Below are 19,706 nucleotides of genomic sequence, written 5' to 3' on the forward strand. Positions count from 1 at the left end.
CAGTCCAGCACTCTGTGTCACATAAGAGCATAAGAGAAGCCCTGTTGGATCAGGCCAGTGGCCCCTCCAGTCCAACACTCTGTGTCACATAAGAACATAAGAGAAGCCCTGTTGGATCAGGCCGATGGCCCATCCAGTCCAACACTCTGTGTCACATAAGAACATAAGAGAAGCCATGTTGGATCAGGTCACTGGCCCATCCGGTCCAACAATCTGTGTCACATAAGAACATAAGAGAAGCCATGTTGGGTCAGGCCAATGGCCCATCCAGTCCAACACTCTGTCACATAAGAGAAGCCCTGTTGGATCAGGCCAATGGCCCATCCAGTCCAACACTCTGTGTCACACAGTGGCCAATATATGTGTGTGTTTGTGTGTGCACACACACTCACACACATATATACTGTGGCTAATAGCCACTGATGGACCTCTGCTCCATATTTTTATCCAATCCCCTCTTAAAGCTGGCTATGCTTGCAGCTGCCACCATCTCCTGTGGCAGTGAATTCCAGGTGTCAATCACCCTTTGGGTGAAGAAGGACTTCCTTTTATCCGTTTTAACCGACTGCTCAGCAATTTCATTGAATGCCGACGAGTTCTTGTATTGTGAGAAAGGGAGAAAGGGACTTCTTTCTCTACTTTCTCCATCCCATGCAGAATCTTGAAAACCTCTATCATGTCACCCCGCAGTCGACGTTTCTCCAAGCTAAAGAGCCCCAAGCGTTTTAACCTTTCTTCATAGGGAAGCCTGCTTGGGGTCACTGCGCCTACGGAAAGAAGATATCGGATTGATATCCTGCCCTGTACTCTGAATCTCAGTCTCAGAGTTGCTCACAATCTCCTTTCCCTTCCTCCCCCACAACAGGCACCCTGTGAGGTGGGTGGGGCTGAGAGGGCTCTCCCAGCAGCTGCCCTTTCAAGGACAACTCCCGCGAGAGCTCTGGCTGACCCAAGGCCATTCCAGCGGCTGCAAGCGAAGGAGTGGGGAATCAAACCCGGTTCTCCCAGAGAAGAGCCCACGCACTGCGCCCAAGTGGGGGAAAGAACGGCGCACCTCTGCGCTCAAAAAGACCCCTTTAAACATTTCTCTCTTAACTTTGGCAGCCCTCGCAGGGGGAAAGTCGAGCTGCTTGCTGGTGGCTGCCTACCCTTAGCCCTTCCCCGGCACTCTGCACATGCTCTGGCATGCCTGTCTGTCCCTGCAGCCCCCGGGAAGCCCCGCGTGCGCGAGCGGGAAGGGGGACCCGCCGCGCGCCTTCAGGAACCGGGCAGCGAAACCGGGGCCCGTCGGGTTGCAGCCAGGCGCCGTCTGCGCGCGCTCAGAGGCCCCCTCGGGCGGTTGCTTTCTGCATTGCAAGCCCCGGCCGCCGAGCTGGGCCTCGCGGGGAGGGAGGGAGGCGATTGGCTGGCGGAGGGGCCGGATCCGGCGCGCTCCTCCCGCCCGGCGGTTGTGCAAGGCCGGGGGCCGCCGCCTGCCGCTGCAGCCGCCGCCCCGGACCATGGTCTGCGCGAGAGGAGCCGCCGCCGCCGCGCTGCTCTTCCAGGGCCTCCGCTCGGGTAAGCCTCGCTGCGAGGAGGGCCCCGATCCTGGCCCGGAGGAGGAGCCCCCAGACGCCCGCGTGGCTGCAGCGGCTTCCCTTCCCCGCCGGGCCTCCTGGGACTTGTAGTGCGGCCGGGGAGGGCTCCTGGGCCCAAATGCAACCGCGCCCAGCCCCACGCCGAAGCCCAAAGCCTGGCAGCGCCCAGACGGGGATGCAAAAGACGTGTGAATGCGCCGACGCCGGGGGGGGGGGGCGGGATGCGGGCAGAGGCGCTTCTGGAAAGACCCCAGCGGGCCGCCGGGTTGGGCTGCAGCGGCTGAACCAAGCAGGAGTCAACTTGGCTCCTTTAAGACCAACCTTGAAGTTTTATTCGGAACGTCAGCTTAAGGGCACGCGAAAGCTTCCGTTCTTGACAACCAAAACGGGTCGGTCTTAAAAGCGCCACTGGACGCCTGCTTTGCTCAGCTCTTGGTAAGGAGGCCGCGCGCGCGCGCGCTCAGCAAACTCCGCTTGCTTCTGAAGGGCAAAAGAGATTCCCCATTCTAAGTGGGGATGCATTCGTAGGTTTTCCTTTTCGCCCCCTTCTTGCTAGGGCCAAAGCTGCGCCAGCCTATCAGTGACGCCTCCCTGCTTCCCCCTTACTCTCTGGGATCTTTCACTTTCATATTTCCTGCGGCTTTGCTTGCCTGGCCTTTGCCAACGACCGCTGTGACGCAGGCAGACAGCTGAGAGTGCGGCACCCGCCCCGTCTCTCCCTACAGGTAGGGCAGGAACCGAGGACCACAAAACCTTTCCCGCCACAGGTCACATTTTTAGGGCAAGCCCATGCCCAGGTGGGGCCTGGAGATTTCCCCAAATTCCTGCTGGCCACTAGAGATCTGTTTCCCCCAGAGAAAAAGGGCTGCTTTGCAGAATGGATTCTGTGATGTTATATTCTGTCCTCCAAATTCTCCAGGAATCCTCCAGCCTGGAATTGGCAACCCCAGGTAGACCAGGGCACAGCTGTTCCCTGCGTGCAGATGAGTGTGCAGAGAGGCAGCCTTGCTGGATGGTGGAGACGGCAGGCCTCAAAATGGGCTTCCCAACTCCCAGCCCACCCTGTGCACCTGAAATATAACTTAGGCCGGCATTGTTTGCAAAGTTTGACAGCTGTTCAACTCTGCCACTTAGGTTGCAATAGGAAGCTCTGTCGCTGAAGGTTCGTGGTGTTCTCAGGTGACTCTTTTAGCCGAAATGTTGTGTTGTGTGGTGCGGGCAGGGAAGATTGTGAGCTGCATGTGGAGTGGTTATGCGATACAGCTGCTTGGACACCGCTGTGTGCCGAGATCCTTTTTGGGGTTTCTTTGCTCAGGGTTACAGCTTACTATTAACAGAGTGGTTTTTTAGTTTCGCAAGTTGTTGTTGCATGTGTTACCACAACCCTGCAAGGTAGATTGCTGCCTTTCCCGTTTACACAGATTGGGACATGAAGCTGAGAACGGGAGCCACTTTCCCAAAGTGAGACTGTGGGGGTAGGAACCGAGCTAGGAAATCCTTGGTTCGAATCTTGCCTCTCTCACAAACTCCCCGGGAAGCTATTTTTCTCTGCCTCTCAGATCTCTCCTATAAAATGGGAGTAACTGTATATCTGTTTACAGAGCTCAAGGTGGCTTACGGTGTAGACAAAATATATAACATGCATTTTACAAAGTTAGACCAAAATTTAAAATCACAGTTCAGGACTGCTAGTGAATTTAACCATATGTGGTCCTGAATAAAACAACACTGGTCTGCCCTTCAGGAGTGTCGTAAGTGTTCCTGCAGTGTGCTTTGAGATACGCACTCGGATGCTAAGTTATCTCCCCCCCCCCACACACACACATACACACATTTAAAGTTTCCATCCCCAGACTGTCAATGGACCAGGAGAATCCTTAAACACAATGAGAGACGCAACCCTGGGGGGTAGATGGGGAGGGCGGGCGTCTCGGGTGAGAAACAGGTTCTCCGGCTTGGAGAGCCACCCCTGTCTGCGGAGTGCCACCAAAAGAGGTTACTCCTTTGTGATTCAGCACATTTTGGGCTGCAGTGCACTTTGCTGGAATCAGACGCCTGATTTGCCTTCGCAAACAGCCTTTTCTTTGCTTTTGGGCTGGGACTGCTCCATCCTTTAAAGCTGTCCTCATTCTTGGATCTGCCATTTCCGGGTTACTGCTTCATTCTGCAGCAGCTTTATAGAGGGGGGACTTGCCAAACAGGTGAGGGGAAACGATCAGGGAGAGCGGGGCCGACCATGAACCTTTTTGGGGCTCACTGGAGTGTTGTCTGATTCCCCGATTCTGGTTCTTTGGAGCAAGGACGGAGCGATCTGCTCGGGTGTAGGGGCTGCCTCTTGCATGCAAAGTTGGGGAGGGGGTGGCTCTGCGGTCTGAGAAGCAGCGATCATAGAGAATCTGGGGTTTCCCCTGGAATATGCAGTTTTGATTCTCTGATTACTCTGAAATTATAGTCCCATTTTGTACTGATTCAGAAGCCTTGGGCTTCCTACTCCTTTGGGGGGGGGATGAAGTGAATGGCCCCTCCTACACAGCATTTGACAGCATTCAATCAATAGGCTCTTGCTGTTGAGTCATGGGAGGGGGGGGGAAATGCGACTTCTTGGGACACAGCGACTCCACGGCGTGCATGGCTTGCATTTCAATGCCTGCAAAGAGCTGCGGTTGCCTCTTAGGTTTTAGCCATTCCAAATCTCCCAGCTTTCCTGTGTAAGGATGCTCCCATCAGATATGTAAATGCTCTGTTTTGCTCACATGTTGTTTTTAATGCCCGCTCGAGCCAAGAGGGAAGCACATTATGCTGGAGCAGGAGAGAGAGGTGTGACCAGAATTCCGGACGCTTTTAAAGACATTTGAATGCTGTTTCAAAACAATAATCTTGCACGGTGTCTTCTGTTGGTGTTTTTCTTTTCCTGACTTGCCTGTTAATGACTCTGGCCAGCCACAGTGCCTTGCCGAGGTTTCACCTTGTGAAAATAAGCTTACTGTACACATCAGAGCACAAATTCAGGGGTGTGTTTGCAAGCGACAGATTAATGAGTAATCTCTCTCTCTCTCTCTCTTCCTGACGCAAAATCGGGCTGCTGGCCTTTCTCTTTGGAGGGATTTTGTTCTTCTGTTTGTGTCAGGCTGCATATTTTAAGGTGATTCAGTGGCCTGTAACTTTAGGCGTTTGCTAATTAACCTGCTTATGGAACGAAATACGTGCAGACTGACACACTTCTCCGGATTTACCCGTCCATCGGAAAGTAAGTCACACGGGCTGAAGTAACGCCCTTCCAGTGAAACGCTTCTGGATGGGTAAGTTACAGAGCCAGTTTGGTGTAGTGGTGAAGTGTGCGGACTCTTATCTGGGAGAACTGGGTTTGATTCTCCACTCCACTTGCACCTGCTTGAATGGCCTTGGGTCAGCCATAGCTCTGGCAGAGGTTGTCCTTGAAAGGGCAGCTGCTGTGAGAGCCCTCTCAGCCCCACCCACCTCACAGGGTTTGATTCCCCACTCCTCCACTTGCACCTGCTAGCATGGCTTTGGGTCAACCATAGCTCTGGCAGAGGTTGTCCTTGAAAGGGCAGCTGCTGTGAGAGCCCTCTCAGCCCCACCCACCTCACAGGGTTTGATTCCCCACTCCTCCACTTGCACCTGCTAGCTTGGCTTTGGGTCAACCATAGCTCTGGCAGAGGTTGTCCTTGAAAGGACAGCTGCTGTGAGAGCCCTCTCAGCCCCACCCACCTCACAGGTTTTGATTCCCCACTCCTCCACTTGCATCTGCTTGAATGGCCTTGGGTCAGCCATAGCTCTGGCAGAGGTTGTCCTTGAAAGGGCAGCTGCTGTGAGAGCCCTCTCAGCCCCACCCACCTCACAGGTTTTGATTCCCCACTCCTCCACTTGCACCTGCTAGCATGGCTTTGGGTCAACCATAGCTCTGGCAGGGGTTGTCCTTGAAAGGGCAGCTGCTGTGAGAACCCTCTCAGCCCCACCCACCTCACAGGGTGTTTGTTGTGAGGGAGGGAGATAAAGGAGATTGTGAGCCACTCTGAGTGGAGGGCGGAATATACATCCAATGTCGTCGTCTTCTAAACGCTTCAGGAACTCCTGAAATGACACCTGCTGTATTACAAGTCAGAGTTCTGTCTTCCAAACAGAAAATGAGATACAGTCCATATAATTTCACAGGGTCACCATGGTGGTCTGCAAGAAAACAGCTAAGACTTGAATTCGGTAGTATCTTAAATATTTATAAAGATATATACTTTCAGGAGTAAAAGCTCCCTGCATCTTTTTCAAAAATAGCTTCTTTCTTCCCCGGTGCTTTCCCTTTTCCAAAGCTGCCCAAAATATGTGTACTAAGTTACAGGGGTGGAATTCTAGCAGGAGCTCCTTTGCATATTAGGCCACACATCCCTGACGTAGCCAATCCTCTGAGAGCTTACAGAAAAGAGCCTTGTAAGCTCTTGGAGGATTGGCTACGTCAGGGGGGGTGCGGCCTAATATGCAAAGGAGCTCCCGCTAGAATTCCACCCCTGCTAAATTGTAACTGGGCTTATCCCCGGGAGTCTGTTTGTGGCTTATCTGAGTGCTTACTTGTATAAGTGCTCCTAGGATCCGGCAGTGATAAGCACATGGGCAGAGAGAACTTGCCCACCCCTTTCTGTGGTTTCTGGGTGTCTATTCAACGCAGCAGCCAGCAGTATAATCCTCTGCACAGATGCCATGCAAAAGTCTTCTGCTTTCATATTTATTTGTGCTCATTCTCAAAAGGAAAAGAGACTTTGGAAGCTAGGGAAACAGTTTCAGGTCAAGGCTCAGAAGAGCTGGGATCTCTCCTTTGCCTTGCTGCTTGTTTTCGTGGTCGCGTAACTCCAGAACATCCAAACATCAAAGAAGCCCTGTGGGATCTGGGCAGTGGCCCCTCCAGGCCAACGCTCTGGGTCACACAGTGACCAAAACCCAGGGGCCATCAGGAGTTCCACCAGCTGGGCATTTTCCTGTTACTACTGTTACTGCCGGCCGTTCAGCAGTCGTTTTGTAGAAAAACAGGTGGTGGAGCTCATCCGGGGATTGTTCTGCAGCTGCACATACTATTCAACGGACAAGGAGGTGGAACTCTTAGAAGGAGGAGGTGGAACTCTCAGGAGGAGGTGGAACTCTCAGAAAGGTTCAGGAGCTGTGCTCCTTTGAGCTCCCACTGAATCTGAGGCCTGCTGCTGTTAAAGGTAGTTAAACTATAAGCAGCAAGTAAGAAGAAGACGATGGCATTGGATTTATATTCCACCCTCCACTCAAGAGTCTCAGAGCGGCTCACAATCTCCTTTACCTTCCTCCCCTACAACAGACACCTTGTGAGGTGGGTGGGGCTGAGAGCTCTTGAAGTAGCTGCCCTTTCAAGGACAACTCCTGCGAGAGCTATAGCTGACCCAAGGCCATTCCAGCAGGTGCAAGTGGAGGAGTGGGGAATCAAACCTGGTTCTCCCAGATAAGAGTCCGCACACTTAACCACTACACCAAACTGGCTCTCTCAATGAATGAGTGGCCTTTGGCGTAGATGGGACCGGGGTGTCCTTGGCCGACTTCCTGGACTGGGATCCCGTCACTCGAACAGCGTTCAGTTGACTGAAATGTGACAGAACTCTCTGCCAGGGCCTTTGCTCTAAGAACGATGCCTTCAGCTCCGTTCTAACTGGATCCCTTGGCAATAAGTCCCATTGTGTCTGGTAGGGCTTGCCAGGAAAGAAAGCGTGCTGTTTATGCTTGCCTGCATCAGACATCATAACACAGCATCGTTAAGCCCAAACGGCAAGGTCTTTCCTTTCCTGCAAAAAGGTTTGGATGGCATTCCCCTAGTTGACTGACAGAAGTGTTTCAAAAGATCAGGGGACACTCACAAAACCGAGTTTGCAGTATCGTTTGGACTGTGTCTGGAGTGTTTCCAGTCTTTCTTTGTTTTATTAAAACTAGCAAAATGAGATGCAACAGGAGTGATAGAAGGCAACGTCATTCCAGTTCGGTCCTTGCATCTGTTAAAACACTTTTATTAATGCGGCCTACTGATTTGCTCCTCTCCCTTGACCTGTGTGGATAATGATGATGATACTGAATTTATATCCCACCCTATACTCTGAATCTCAGAGTCTCAGAGCGGTCACAGTCTCCTTTACCTTTCCCCCTGAAAACAGACACCCTGTGAGGTGAGTGGGGCTGAGAGAGCTCTGACAGAAGCTGCCCTTTCAAGGACAACTGCTACAAGAGCTATGGCTGACCCAAGGCCATTCCAGCAGCTGCAAGTGAAGGAGTAGGGAATCAAACCCGGTTCTCCCAGATAAGAGTCCGCACACTTAACCACTATGGCTGACCCAAGGCCATTCCAGCAGCTGCAAGTGAAGGAGTGGGGAATCAAACCCGGTTCTCCCAGATAAGAGGCCGCACACTTAACCACTGTGGCTAACCCAAGGCCATTCCAGCAGGTGCAAGTGGAGGAGTGGGGAATCAAACCCGGTTCTCCCAGATAAGAGGCCGCACACTTAACCACTGTGGCTAACCCAAGGCCATTCCAGCAGGTGCAAGTGGAGGAGTGGGGAATCAAACCCGGTTCTCCCAGATTAGAGTCCGCACACTTAACCACTATGGCTTACCCAAGGCCATTCCAGCAGCTGCAAGTGAAGGATTGGGGAATCAAACCCGGTTCTCCCAGATAAGAGTCCGCACACTTAACCACTATGGCTTACCCAAGGCCATTCCAGCAGCTGCAAGTGAAGGATTGGGGAATCAAACCCGGTCTCTCCCAGATAAGAGTCCGCACACTTAACCACTATGGCTAACCCAAGGCCATTCCAGCAGGTGCAAGTGGAGGAGTGGGGAATCAAACCCGGTTTTCCCAGATAAAAGTCCGCACATTTAACCACTATGGCTGACCCAAGGCCAATCCAGCAGCTGCAAGTGAAGGAGTGGGGAATCAAACCCGGTTCTCCCAGATAAGAGTCCACACACTTAACCACTATGGCTTACCCAAGGCCATTCCAGCAGCTGCAAGTGAAGGATTGGGGAATCAAACCCGGTTCTCCCAGATAAGAGTCCACACACTTAACCACTATGGCTTACCCAAGGCCATTCCAGCAGCTGCAAGTGAAGGAGTGGGGAATCAAACCCGGTTCTCCCAGATAAGAGTCCGCACACTTAACCACTATGGCTAACCCAAGGCCATTCCAGCAGGTGCAAAGTGGAGGAGTGGGGAATCAAACCCGGTTTTCCCAGATAAAAGTCCGCACATTTAACCACTATGGCTGACCCAAGGCCATTCCAGCAGCTGCAAGTGAAGGAGTGGGGAATCAAACCCGGTTCTCCCCAGATAAGAGTCCGCATACTTAACCACTATGGCTAACCCATGGCCATTCCAGCAGGTGCAAGTGGAGGAGTGGGGGAATCAAACCCGGTTCTCCCAGATAAAAGTCCGCACATTTAACCACTATGGCTGACCCAAGGCCATTCCAGCAGCTGCAAGTGAAGGAGTGGGGAATCAAACCCGTTCTCCCAGATAAGAGTCCGCATACTTAACCACTATGGCTAACCCATGGCCATTCCAGCAGGTGCAAGTGGAGGAGTGGGGAATCAAACCTGGTTCTCCCAGATAAAAGTCCGCACATTTAACCACTATGGCTGACCCAAGGCCATTCCAGCAGCTGCAAGTGAAGGAGTGGGGAATCAAACCCGGTTCTCCCAGATAAGAGTCCGCACACTTAACCACTATGGCTAACCCATGGCCATTCCAGCAGGTGCAAGTGGAGGAGTGGGGAATCAAACCTGGTTCTCCCAGATAAGAGTCCACGTGCTTAATCAAACTGGACTGGCGACTTCCATTTCTATGTATCTGAGGGAGTGTGCGTGCACATGGAAGCATGTCCCTTGAATAAAACTCTGTTGGCCTTAAAGTTGCCCCACTGTACTTGAACTGTGCTCTAGAGGAGCATGTGTTTGCTTTGCTTGTGGAAGCATTTCTGGTCTGCCCTGTTCCGAATCGCTGAATCCCCAAAACAGTTGTCCTCGCGCAAATTTTCAACTCTCTTGCTTCCTTGAAAGCCTTGTGTGTTGACAGTTGAACCGTCGCTGGTCCCAAAATTCTGTCCATCGCTAGCGCTAAGGAACGTTCCGTCACAGACTCAAGGTGACTCACAGACACTGTAATGGAGACGGCCGTTGTAGCGCTCAACCCAGACTAAGCGTGCTGCCATTTTTCATTCACCCTCCACAGGTCTGCCACAGTTTCGGGTCAGCTTCCTGCATACGGAATTCGAAGGAAGGCCATCCAAGGTGGTCTCTCAGGCCAACATGAAGGTCGAGATCCTCCCAGCGCTGACGGACAACTATATGTACCTCATCATCGACGAAGACACCAAGCAAGCTGCGATTGTGGATCCAGTGCAGCCCCAGAAGGTATGGGCTCGGGCAGAGCCTCTGCTTGGCATGCAGAAGGTCCCAGGTTCAATCTCCGGCATCCCCAGTTGAAAGGATCAGGTGGGAGGTGATGGGAAGGACCTCTCTGCCTGAGATCCTGGAGAGCCGCTGCCAGTCTTGGTAGACAATACTCACCTTGACGAACCAAGGGCCATATTCGGCATAAGGCAACTTCGTGCTGTGACTGGCTGATCGATGGCTGCAGAACAGCTCTAATATTGCCAGATAAGTTCATCTGCAGCACTCTTAAGAAATGTTCACTTGTGTAATATGTCATTCAGTTGCCAGTGTGTCAGTAGGCAAATGCTGTCTGTTTGCAGAATGCTAGTCTTCTGTCTCTCGCCATTTCTGGGTGGGTTTTTTTTTCCGATTGCAGTTGTCCACTAGAATGCTGCCAAAGGTTGTGAAATTTATATTTGTTTATATATTTAAAACTTTATGTTTCACCTTGCTGATGAGAGCCAGTTTGGTGTAGTGGTTTGGTGTAGTGCGGACCCTTGTCTGGGAGAACGGGGTTTGATTCCCCACTCCTCCACTTGCAGTTACTTGCAGTTACTTGGATGTCCTTGGGTCAGCCATAGCTCTTGTAGGAGTTATCCTTGAAAGGGCAGCTTCTCGGAGAGCTCTCTCAGCCCCACTACCTCACAGGGTGTCTGTTGTGGGAGAGGAAGATAAAGGAGATTGTGAGCCGCTCTGAGACTCTGAGATTCAGAGTGGAGGTAGGGATATAAATCCAATATCTTCTTCTTTCTTCCAAGTGACTCATGTGACTAGTTTTAAGGTAAAAAGTGGGGCCCCTTCCTTCGGTGCAAATCAACTTAGCTTTCCCAGAACAATGGGAGTTATTAATAACAAGGAAGGTGTTGTTAACTGGTGTGGGGGGGTGAACCCACGAAGCTACCTTATGCTGATTCAGACCTTTTGGTCCATCTTGTCTCTCTCCAGAGTCTCAGGCAGAGAAAGGTCTTTCCCATCACCTGCTACCTAGTCCTTGCTATCTAGAGATGCCGGGGATTGAACCTGAGACCTTCTGCATGCCAAGCAGATGCTCTGCTACCGAGCCACAGCTCTCCCCCACATTGGTAGAGCTCTGCTTGGCATGCAGAAAGTCCCAGGGTCAATCCCCGTCATCTCCAGTTAAGGATCAAGCTGTAAGTGGTGGGAAAGACCTTTGTCTGAGACCCTGGAGAGCGGCTGCCAGTCTGAGTAGACAATACTGACTTGGACAGACTCAGCTTCATATCTGTTCATGGGATTGCCATACCTACTTGCCAGCTGCAAGGTTGTCTGGAATATTCCTCAGGAGAGAGGATCTCGGGTCACACCTGTGCCAAGTGGCTAGTTGTGTTGTTTGCATGGTTGTGCGTGCCCCTCTATGAGTTACACTTATTTCCCCAAGGAAGAGCTAAGAGGAATTTATTTCCAAGTGAACAATTCCATTTCTTCCTATGTCTACAGGTTGTGGATGCAGTCAGAAAACACGGCGTGAAGCTTACCACCGTTCTAACCACTCATCACCACTGGTAACCTTTCTTCATTATATGATTTTTTTTAAAAAACTGAAGGCTTTGAGCCTGTTGTATGTTGGTTCTTTTTTCCCCTGGCAGCTCCGCCTAGCCGTCTTCCAATGAGCCATAAACTCAACTGGGAACAGAAGTTGAGTTTGTAAAGTGTCCTTGGGACATAGGTGTTCCACCATTCATCCAAGGAATGCTTGAGAATTGGATTCCACGCAGGAGAAGGAAGTTCTGATAAAGCAACTGTACGTGCCTTTTGCGAGACAGAATTCTCCCCCACCGCACCCACCCGCAGCAGTATTCTTTGGGATGCATTGTGGTTGTTAGCCAGCTTAAATTTAATTTCCAGAGTAGCTTGGGAGGGTACATTTCCAAGATCTAACTGATCGCTGTGCTTAAACTCTCAAAGGGATTTTTCCCCTTCTGCGTACTTTTTTGGCTCGCGAAGGAAAATGCAGAATCGGGCTGGAAGGTACGTTTAGAATTAAAAAACGAGGGATATTCGAAGTCCAGAGAAAGTGGGCACCGAGCAGACAGACGTGCGTGTTGTCGGCGACCACCTTTTGTGTGCTTTCATCGTCTCCAAAGTCTGCCCTTTTGACCTTCTAGGGACCACGCTGGTGGCAATGAGAAACTGGTAAAGATGGCGCCAGGGTTGCAGGTGTACGGGGGAGATAGCCGGGTTGGAGCCCTCACCCAGCGAGTCTCTCATCTAATGTCGTTTCAGGTAACAATTTGGAAAAAAAAAAAGGGGGAAATGGTGTGTGGCCAGAGACCCTTTGAGACAGACGTTCTGCCCATGTGCTGAGGCTCGCAAGTGCCCCGCGAGCGACCACTTTGCGTTATTGTTTTGCTTTGCAAACAGCAGCTCTTGGCTTGTGGTTGGAATGGCTTTGTGGTTCCTCCATTGAAGCAGCAGCTGGTGTGAGAGGAGAGCATTTTTGTTGGGGCAAACCACAATGGCCCCTTGCATCGAACGAGTCGGCTGGTCCATTTGCCACAAATATGGAACTGTTTGGGAAGATTGTGGGAGGTGGGGGGGGCATCTTTTCTGAGTGGGACGTTCCTGTGTCTTGCTCCCCATCTGGAGATGGCTGCAAGTACCTACTGTAGGATGTCTATCATGCACTAGACTTGGTAAAAGTCTTCTTGAGAGTACAAACGTGCCAAGATCCTGTTTTTCTTCTTTCTGGCCGCAAAGCTTTTTACTGCAAACGAGACTGTATAGTTGGATGAAAGGTATGGGCATAAGTACCCACAGCGTCAAAAGGGGATTTGACAGATTCATGGAGCAGAGGTCTATGGGTGGGCCCTAGCCATGGTGACTAAAGAGAAACTCCACTGATCCTCTGAATCCCAGAGCCAGGAGGGACGGTGGTTCAGTGGCAGAGCATCTGCTTGGGAAGCAGAAGGTCCCAGGTTCAATCCCCGGCATCTCCAACTGAAAAGGGTCCAGGCAAGTAGGCGTGAAAAACCTCAGCTTGAGACCCTGGAGAGCCATGAATGGGGCTGTGGCTCAGTGGTAGAGCATCTGCTTGGTAAACAGAAGGTCCCAGGTTCAATCCCCGGCATCTCCAACTCAAAAGGGTCCAGGCAAGCAGGCGTGAAAAAACTCAGCTTGAGACCCTGGAGAGCTGCTGCCAGTCTGAGCAGACAATACTGACTTTGATGGGCCTAGGGAAGTCTGATTCAGTATAAGGCAGCTTCATATGTTCATGAGGCAACATCAGGGGAAGCCCTTGGCCTCTGTGCCCTGTTGTTGGTCCTCCAGAGGAACTGGTTGGCCCCTGTGTGAGACAGGAGGCTGGACTAGATGGACCTTCCCTGGTCTGACCCAGCAGGGCTCTTCTGATGCTCTTCTCAGGGGAAGGCCTCAGCCTCTCTGCCCTGTTGTTGGCCCTCCAGAGGAACTGGTGAGGAGGATGCTGGACTGGATGGACCTTCACTGGATTGACCTAGCAGGGCTCTTCTTACGTTCTTAGGGGGGGGGGCTGGTACCTACGTTTGTAGAGCCTCGGTGACTGGCTGCCATGTTAACTGACCTCCACATACGACCTGTACAACATACACAGGGTAGTATCTTGAACAAAGTCCATCTCTTCTTTTTTAAAATGACTCCATTTGCAGATCTTTTACTTCAGTTTTGACTTCTGTAGATCTCTACAGATCTTTTCAGCTTTATTGTCCACCATCAGTGCTTGGGGGGTGTGTGTGTGCAAGGACTGTGTGTCAAAGGGAGGCAAAACTTCAACAACCGAAGTAAATAAACCAAGTCTCAAACTCTCAGATTTCCCAAGAGACGGTCTCCTTTGGGTTGCTGAATTGGGAGCAAATCCCTGCTCTCCAGAGTCAACTGCCAGCACTTGTTCATTGCTTTGTGGATATGCCAGTGAAGAATGATGTGACTTTTTATAACTGAAAAAAGTTCTGGTATTACTGGGTGGATTGCTCGTCATGGCCAAACAAGCCACAGTTGCATCTGAATGTTTCCTTTGGGGATGTGGGGGGAGTATCGTAATACCTTCGAAAAAAGAGAGCACAAACCTTGAAATAGATGGGGCCATTTTCTAAAAGGGAAACCTATCCCCTCTCTCCCCTCCTTAGCTTCTCTGACAGTTTTGCATCCTAAATTTTTGCCCTGTGCCGTAAGTGAGAACAGTCAGGTCATATAGAAGAGCTGAGAAATTCTGCCTCGGAGATTCATCAGAGTCCAAACCTGAGCGATCTTTGGAGGGGCTCTTTCGGAGGTTTAAATTAGCTGTTGTGTGTCTGGACGCATGTGAATCTGCCTTTCCATCGAAGCTTGCAATTCCTCAGTGAGTGTGATTCAGTCGCTAAAAGTTTTGACCAGTTTCTGGAGTGCCAGAAGGGGCTTTTTTGCGTTTATGCCCAATGCTCTAGGCATTTTCTGGGAAACTCTATGGTTTTCCTGGGCGCTTTAGCAATTTGGGAAGGAAAACTCTATGGTACAATAGGTGCCATAGAGTGTTCCCCTCCCAAATTGCTAGAACGGCCAGGAGTTTCCCAGGAAATGCCTAGAGCAGATGTCGCTGCCAACCGCTCTAGGTGTTTCCAGGGAAACTTTATGGTTCCCCCCAGACGCTCTAGCATTTTGGGAGGGGAAAACTCTATGGCAGGGGTGGCCAATGGTAGCTCTCCAGATCTTTTTGCCTACAACTCCCATCAGCCCCAGCCATTGGCCACCGTTGGCCACACCTGCTCTATGGCATCTTTTGTACCATAGAGTTTTCCCTCCCAAATTGCTAGAGCTCCCAGGAAAACCATAGAGTTTCCCCAGAAATGGCTAGAGCGGCCAGTGCATGCCATCACCGGCGCAATGACGTCACTCTTTGGTGACATCATCGCGCTGGCGACATTGGGGGAGGTTTCCCCCACTGGGCCAAAACCCCTGTCCGGACTGGGGTCTTAGCAGCCCTAATATCAGGCCACATCCCCCTGATGTGGCCAGTTCTCCAAGAGCTTAGAGGACTCTTTCTACAGGGCTTGCTGTCAGCTCCAGGAGGACTGGCTACATCAGGGGGGCATGGCCTAATATGCAGAGGAGCTCCTGCTACAAAAAAAGCCCTCCTCCTCTCCAAGCCCACCTTCCCAGTCTGCCCACGGAGGAATTCTAGGCCAGGTGGAAGTTTGCATGCCTCTCTGCCAGCCCGAGAGTTGCCCAGGGCCAGAGGGTGGGTGCTTGAGGCATCGGCTTCCAGGGCGCCAGCTTCTGCTTCTTTGGGCTTTGCTTCTCCCTGTCTCAGAGGGTGTTTGGAGCGGAGAATTGCTGGGCTGCCGACCACCTGTGGATGACCGGGGCCTTCCTCTCTCTCCTAGGTGGGCTCCCTCAACGTGAAATGCCTCTCCACTCCATGCCACACATCTGGACACATCTGCTATTTCGTCACCAAGCCCAACAGCTCGGAGACCCCAGCCGTGTTCACAGGTGAGGAGGTGGGTGGGATTCGGCCCATCCTGCAGCGCCTCGGACCCTGGGCCAGTGTCTAGCCACAGGCAAGAGGAGCCCAGCCTCTCCCTGGTGCGAAGCTGACTCCGTCTCTGCCTCGTCCCCAGGGGATACTCTCTTCGTGGCCGGCTGCGGAAAGTTCTTCGAAGGGACCCCCGAGGAAATGTACAGAGCTCTGATTGACATCTTGGGACGCCTCCCGCCAGAAACGGTACCATGCCCGCTCTCTGTTTTAAGGGTGGGCAGGCAGACCCTACATCAGGGTTGTCCAAACTTGCTTAACATAAGAGCCACATAGAATAAACGTCAGATGTTTGAGAGCTGCAAGACGTGAATGTCAGATGTTTGAGAGCTGTAAGAGGAAGGAAGGAAGAAAGGAAGATGGGGGGAGGGAGAGGTGGAAAGAAAGCAACTTTAACTTTTAATGCATTCTCCAAGCTGGCCAACAGGGGGGGGGGTGCTTTGAGAGCCACACAGTATGTGTATGAGAGCTACAGTTTGGCCACCCCTGTTCTAAAGTAAAGGAGACTCTGTGGCTCAGTGGTAGAGCCTCTGCTTGGTAGAAACGGTTTGATGTAGTGGTTAAGCATGTTCTGGGAGAATCGGGTCTTTCCCCTCACCTTCTGCCTGGTCCTTTTTACTGGAGATGCCCAGGATTGAACTCTAGGACCTTCTGCATGCCAAGCGGAGGCTCTGCTACTGAGCCATGGCCTTTCCTCTGTTGACGCTGAGAGACAAGAAGTGTCATCTGAGAACCACAAAGGGTTGTTTAGCTAAGGGTGGGGAGAGATCTTGGGCCTCACACGGCCCCTCTCTTCACCTCGGGTGTTCTGGCTTTCCTGGGATGAAGCTGGGACAGTTGCAACTTCAGCGGTCTGTAATTTTGTTCGTTCTCTCTCTCTCTTTCTCTGCCTCCCCCACCCCTTTCCTCCTAGAGAGTCTACTGTGGTCACGAATATACCATCAACAACTTGAAATTTGCCCGGCATGTCGAACCCACCAACCCCTCTATCCAGCAGAAGCTGTCCTGGGCAAAGGCAAGTGGAGCCGTCCTGCTTTCTTGGGAGGGGTTTTTGTGGGGGGAGAGGGTCATCTTTGTCCCCCTAATCTCTGCCCCCTTTCTGGCAGGCGCTGGTTCGTGCCTCTGTATCCCAAGTCAGCACTTAAACGTCCCTGTCTTGCATTTCTCCGTTAAAAAGCGGCCTGAGAGACATTCAGAGGCTCTTTCTGAGGGCCCGGGCAGTGTAGCAGCTCAGTGTCGGTCTAGCATCTGGGACACCCAGCTTTGAATTCCCACTTTGCCCTGGAAGCTTGCCGGGTGAACCAGTCTCTGGGCCTAACCTACCTCGTAGGGTTGTTGTGAGGATAAAAACTAAGGAGAGGATGGTGCCGAGCCTCTTGGGTCCCTACTGGGGATAGAGGTGGGGTACATATGTAAGGTTTTCATATGAACATATGAAGCTGCCTTATACTGAATCAGGCCCTCTTTGGTCCATCAAAGTCAGTCTTGTCTACTCAGACTGGCAGCGGCTCTCCAGGGTCTCAGCTGAGGTTTTTCACGCCTATTTGCCTGAACCCTTTTGAGTTGGAGATGCCGGGGATTGAACCTGAGACCTTCTACTTACCAAGCAGATGCTCTACCACTGAGCCACAGCCCCATTCATGGCTCTCCAGGGTCTCAAGCTGAGGTTTTTCACGCCTACTTGGCCTGGACCCTTTTTAGTTGGAGATGCCGGGGATGGAACCTGGGACCTCCTCCTTACCAAGCAGATGCTCTACCACTGAGCCACCATCCCTTCCCTAAGAAGGGACGAAGGGTAGAAGTGAAGAGAATAAATAAATTTGGGCAGGATTGGTTTTCCAGGGCGGGCTGTGTGTGTACACATCACACAGCAGAACCCTGTGCTGTAACCATAGTTGAAATATCTTTTTAACACCTAAGACTCCATTTCGAGATAAAATTAGAAGGCGTCACACCGTGCTTTCAGCCTGGGAGTGGAATGTGGAGTTCTTCCATAGTTGACCCTACTGCGGGTGCCTTTCCATACATTCAGAGGGTTCTGGAATACCCACGGAGGACCTCCAGACCTCTTTCGGCGACCGAAGGACTTCTCTGATGCCCTCTTTTGTCTTGTCTGCAGGCCAAGTACGATAGCGGGGAGCCCACCATCCCGTCGACCATCGGGGAGGAGTTCACCTACAACCCCTTCATGAGAGTGAGGTAACCGGCCCCTTCCTTCCTTCTAGCAGGGAGCCTCAGAGGATGGGGAGGGGAAAACGGTGGGCCTTCGCGTCAATCAATTGTTTGAAAGAGAGAAGGGTCTCGGGAGACCCCCGAGAGCCCCCGCCCCTTTCTAGCCAGCGTGGGCAGGTTGCTGGACAAACCTCAGGGAAATTCTTATTTGAATCTCCTCTCAGCCTTGGGGTTAGCTGCTCTCTCTTTCCCAGAACGCTGCCTACCTCGCAGGGTGGTTTTTGACAAAATAAAATGTGATGGGAGGAACATCTGGAGCCAAGGCGCATGAGCGGCCATGAGCCACAGAGTATAGATGGAACACTCTGTCTGCGGCAGTGATGCTCTGTCTTCTCTGAACTCCCTGGAGGAAAAATGGGATGAAATGTGTGAAGCAGAACCTGGCTTTGTAGTTTAGGAGCTCTCCCTCTCTATGTAGATTCGGGTATCGCAGAAGCATAGATAACGGAAACCACCTTTTAACAGCGGCTTTGCAAAAAGCCAACCCTTCAGTTCCGTCTCAGTCCAAGGCCTGCATTGTAGCCGCGGGGACTTGATGATGGAGCAAAGACACACTCTGCGCATGTTCAGGCACATCCTTCGATCGTCGCCTTCTGTGCTGCCCGGAGCCCGCGTTTCGGTGCTTATCTTGAATCCATAAGCATCTTTACATCTTTGCCGAACCAGAGGCAAAGTCTGACTAGCTGAGTGTTCCTGGTTGCCACGGTTCTCCCAGAAAACCCACAAGTGGGTACTGGCTTCCCTCAACCCCGCCCCCCCCCCCCCCCCCCCGGACTTCCACTACAGACAGCCAGTGACTGATCGCTCCTATTCCGTAAAACTTTGTCATTTTCAAGGCAGTGAGACAACAAGCCACACCGGGGAATTTTCCATCTGTCTTCTCTGCGTTTGGTTGCAGGAAACACTAAGCTTGATGGGGGAGGTGTGGGTGTGGCTATGGATACTCCTAATCCAGCGCAACCATCTCCTGATTGACGGTTATGGGAAGCAAACTCTAAGCTGAGCCAGCTCACAGGTTTTTAGCCTCCGGCTCGCACATTTTTGTCTTGGCTCAGGAAACATGGCTCCAGAGCAGGGGTGGCCAAACGGTGGCTCTTGAAGCTCCCACCACCCTGTCGTCTGGCTTGGAGAAGGCATCGGTCTCTTTAAATCGCTTCTGCAAGCCAAGCCAGACGATGGCTTGGAGAATGCAGTTAAAGTTGCTTTATTTCCATCTCTTTCCCCCATCTCTCCATCTACCTTCCTTCCTCCCCTCAAACATCTGATGTTTAGTCTCTGTGGCTCTTACGTTAAGCAAGCCTGCCCACCACTGCCCCGGAGCAACCCAGTTGATGCCGTAGCTCAAAACTTTCGGGCCAGTAGCTCACAAAGCAGAATTTTTGCTCACAAGACTCCACAGCTTAGAGGGAGTATTGATGGGAAGGGCTCTGACTGCAGTCGGCTTCGTGACTTGAATTTCGGCAACTCTCGTGTCATCTGTCTGTTTTCTCTTCCCTGCCTTCCAGAGAGGCGACCGTTCAGCAGCACGCCCAGGAGACAGACCCCATCCGGACGATGGGAACCATCCGGAAAGAGAAAGATGCCTTCCGGGTGCCCAAAGACTGACTTCTCCTCCCCGATTCTCTTCTGCTGCTCGTGAAAAAACATATTAATTTAGTTTCTGGGAGTTCAATCTACGTGTTCCGTTTTAAAATCATTCATGTTTAGGAAATATTTTAATTTCGTTTGAAAAGGAAACAAAACACTCAAGGCACTTTGTGGTTGTTGGAAATGTTCTAAATGCTCTTTTAAAGGTGTTAAAATTGATTTCTTCTTCTACCCCCGGGAGTTTGTGTGTGGCAATACCTTGCGTCCCGTCCCCGCTTTGAAAAGCATGGATGAATTCTGGATGGGGCGGGGAGCAACTGATTTTTTTTAAGGGGACAACATTTGGAGTAACTTTGGCA

General features: G+C 51.6%; 1 protein-coding gene across 1 annotated transcript; it reads left to right on the top strand.

The window, feature by feature from the left end:
• Positions 1-1,483: 1,483 nt before the first annotated feature.
• On the top strand, positions 1,484-19,578 carry LOC132588203 (hydroxyacylglutathione hydrolase, mitochondrial-like). Its single transcript, XM_060260552.1, has 9 exons — positions 1,484-1,557; positions 9,820-10,001; positions 11,481-11,545; positions 12,149-12,266; positions 15,377-15,485; positions 15,614-15,717; positions 16,442-16,543; positions 17,648-17,727; positions 19,266-19,578. The coding sequence occupies exons 1-9, from the start codon at positions 1,500-1,502 to the stop codon at positions 19,363-19,365; spliced, it is 918 nt and encodes a 305-aa protein (XP_060116535.1). The 5' UTR covers positions 1,484-1,499; the 3' UTR covers positions 19,366-19,578.
• The last annotated feature ends 128 nt before the right edge of the window (positions 19,579-19,706 follow it).

The sequence above is a fragment of the Heteronotia binoei genome, chromosome 20 (assembly GCF_032191835.1).
Source record: "Heteronotia binoei isolate CCM8104 ecotype False Entrance Well chromosome 20, APGP_CSIRO_Hbin_v1, whole genome shotgun sequence".
Lineage (NCBI taxonomy): Eukaryota > Metazoa > Chordata > Lepidosauria > Squamata > Gekkonidae > Heteronotia > Heteronotia binoei.

Bases quoted from the DNA above. Each gene is read 5' to 3' on its own strand.
- LOC132588203 (XM_060260552.1), top strand. From the start codon at position 1,500: ATGGTCTGCGCGAGAGGAGCCGCCGCCGCCGCGCTGCTCTTCCAGGGC. The intron at 10,002-11,480 runs GTATGGGCTCGG...CTATGTCTACAG, and splicing joins ATCCAGTGCAGCCCCAGAAG to GTTGTGGATGCAGTCAGAAA. The intron at 12,267-15,376 runs GTAACAATTTGG...TCTCTCTCCTAG, and splicing joins CTCATCTAATGTCGTTTCAG to GTGGGCTCCCTCAACGTGAA.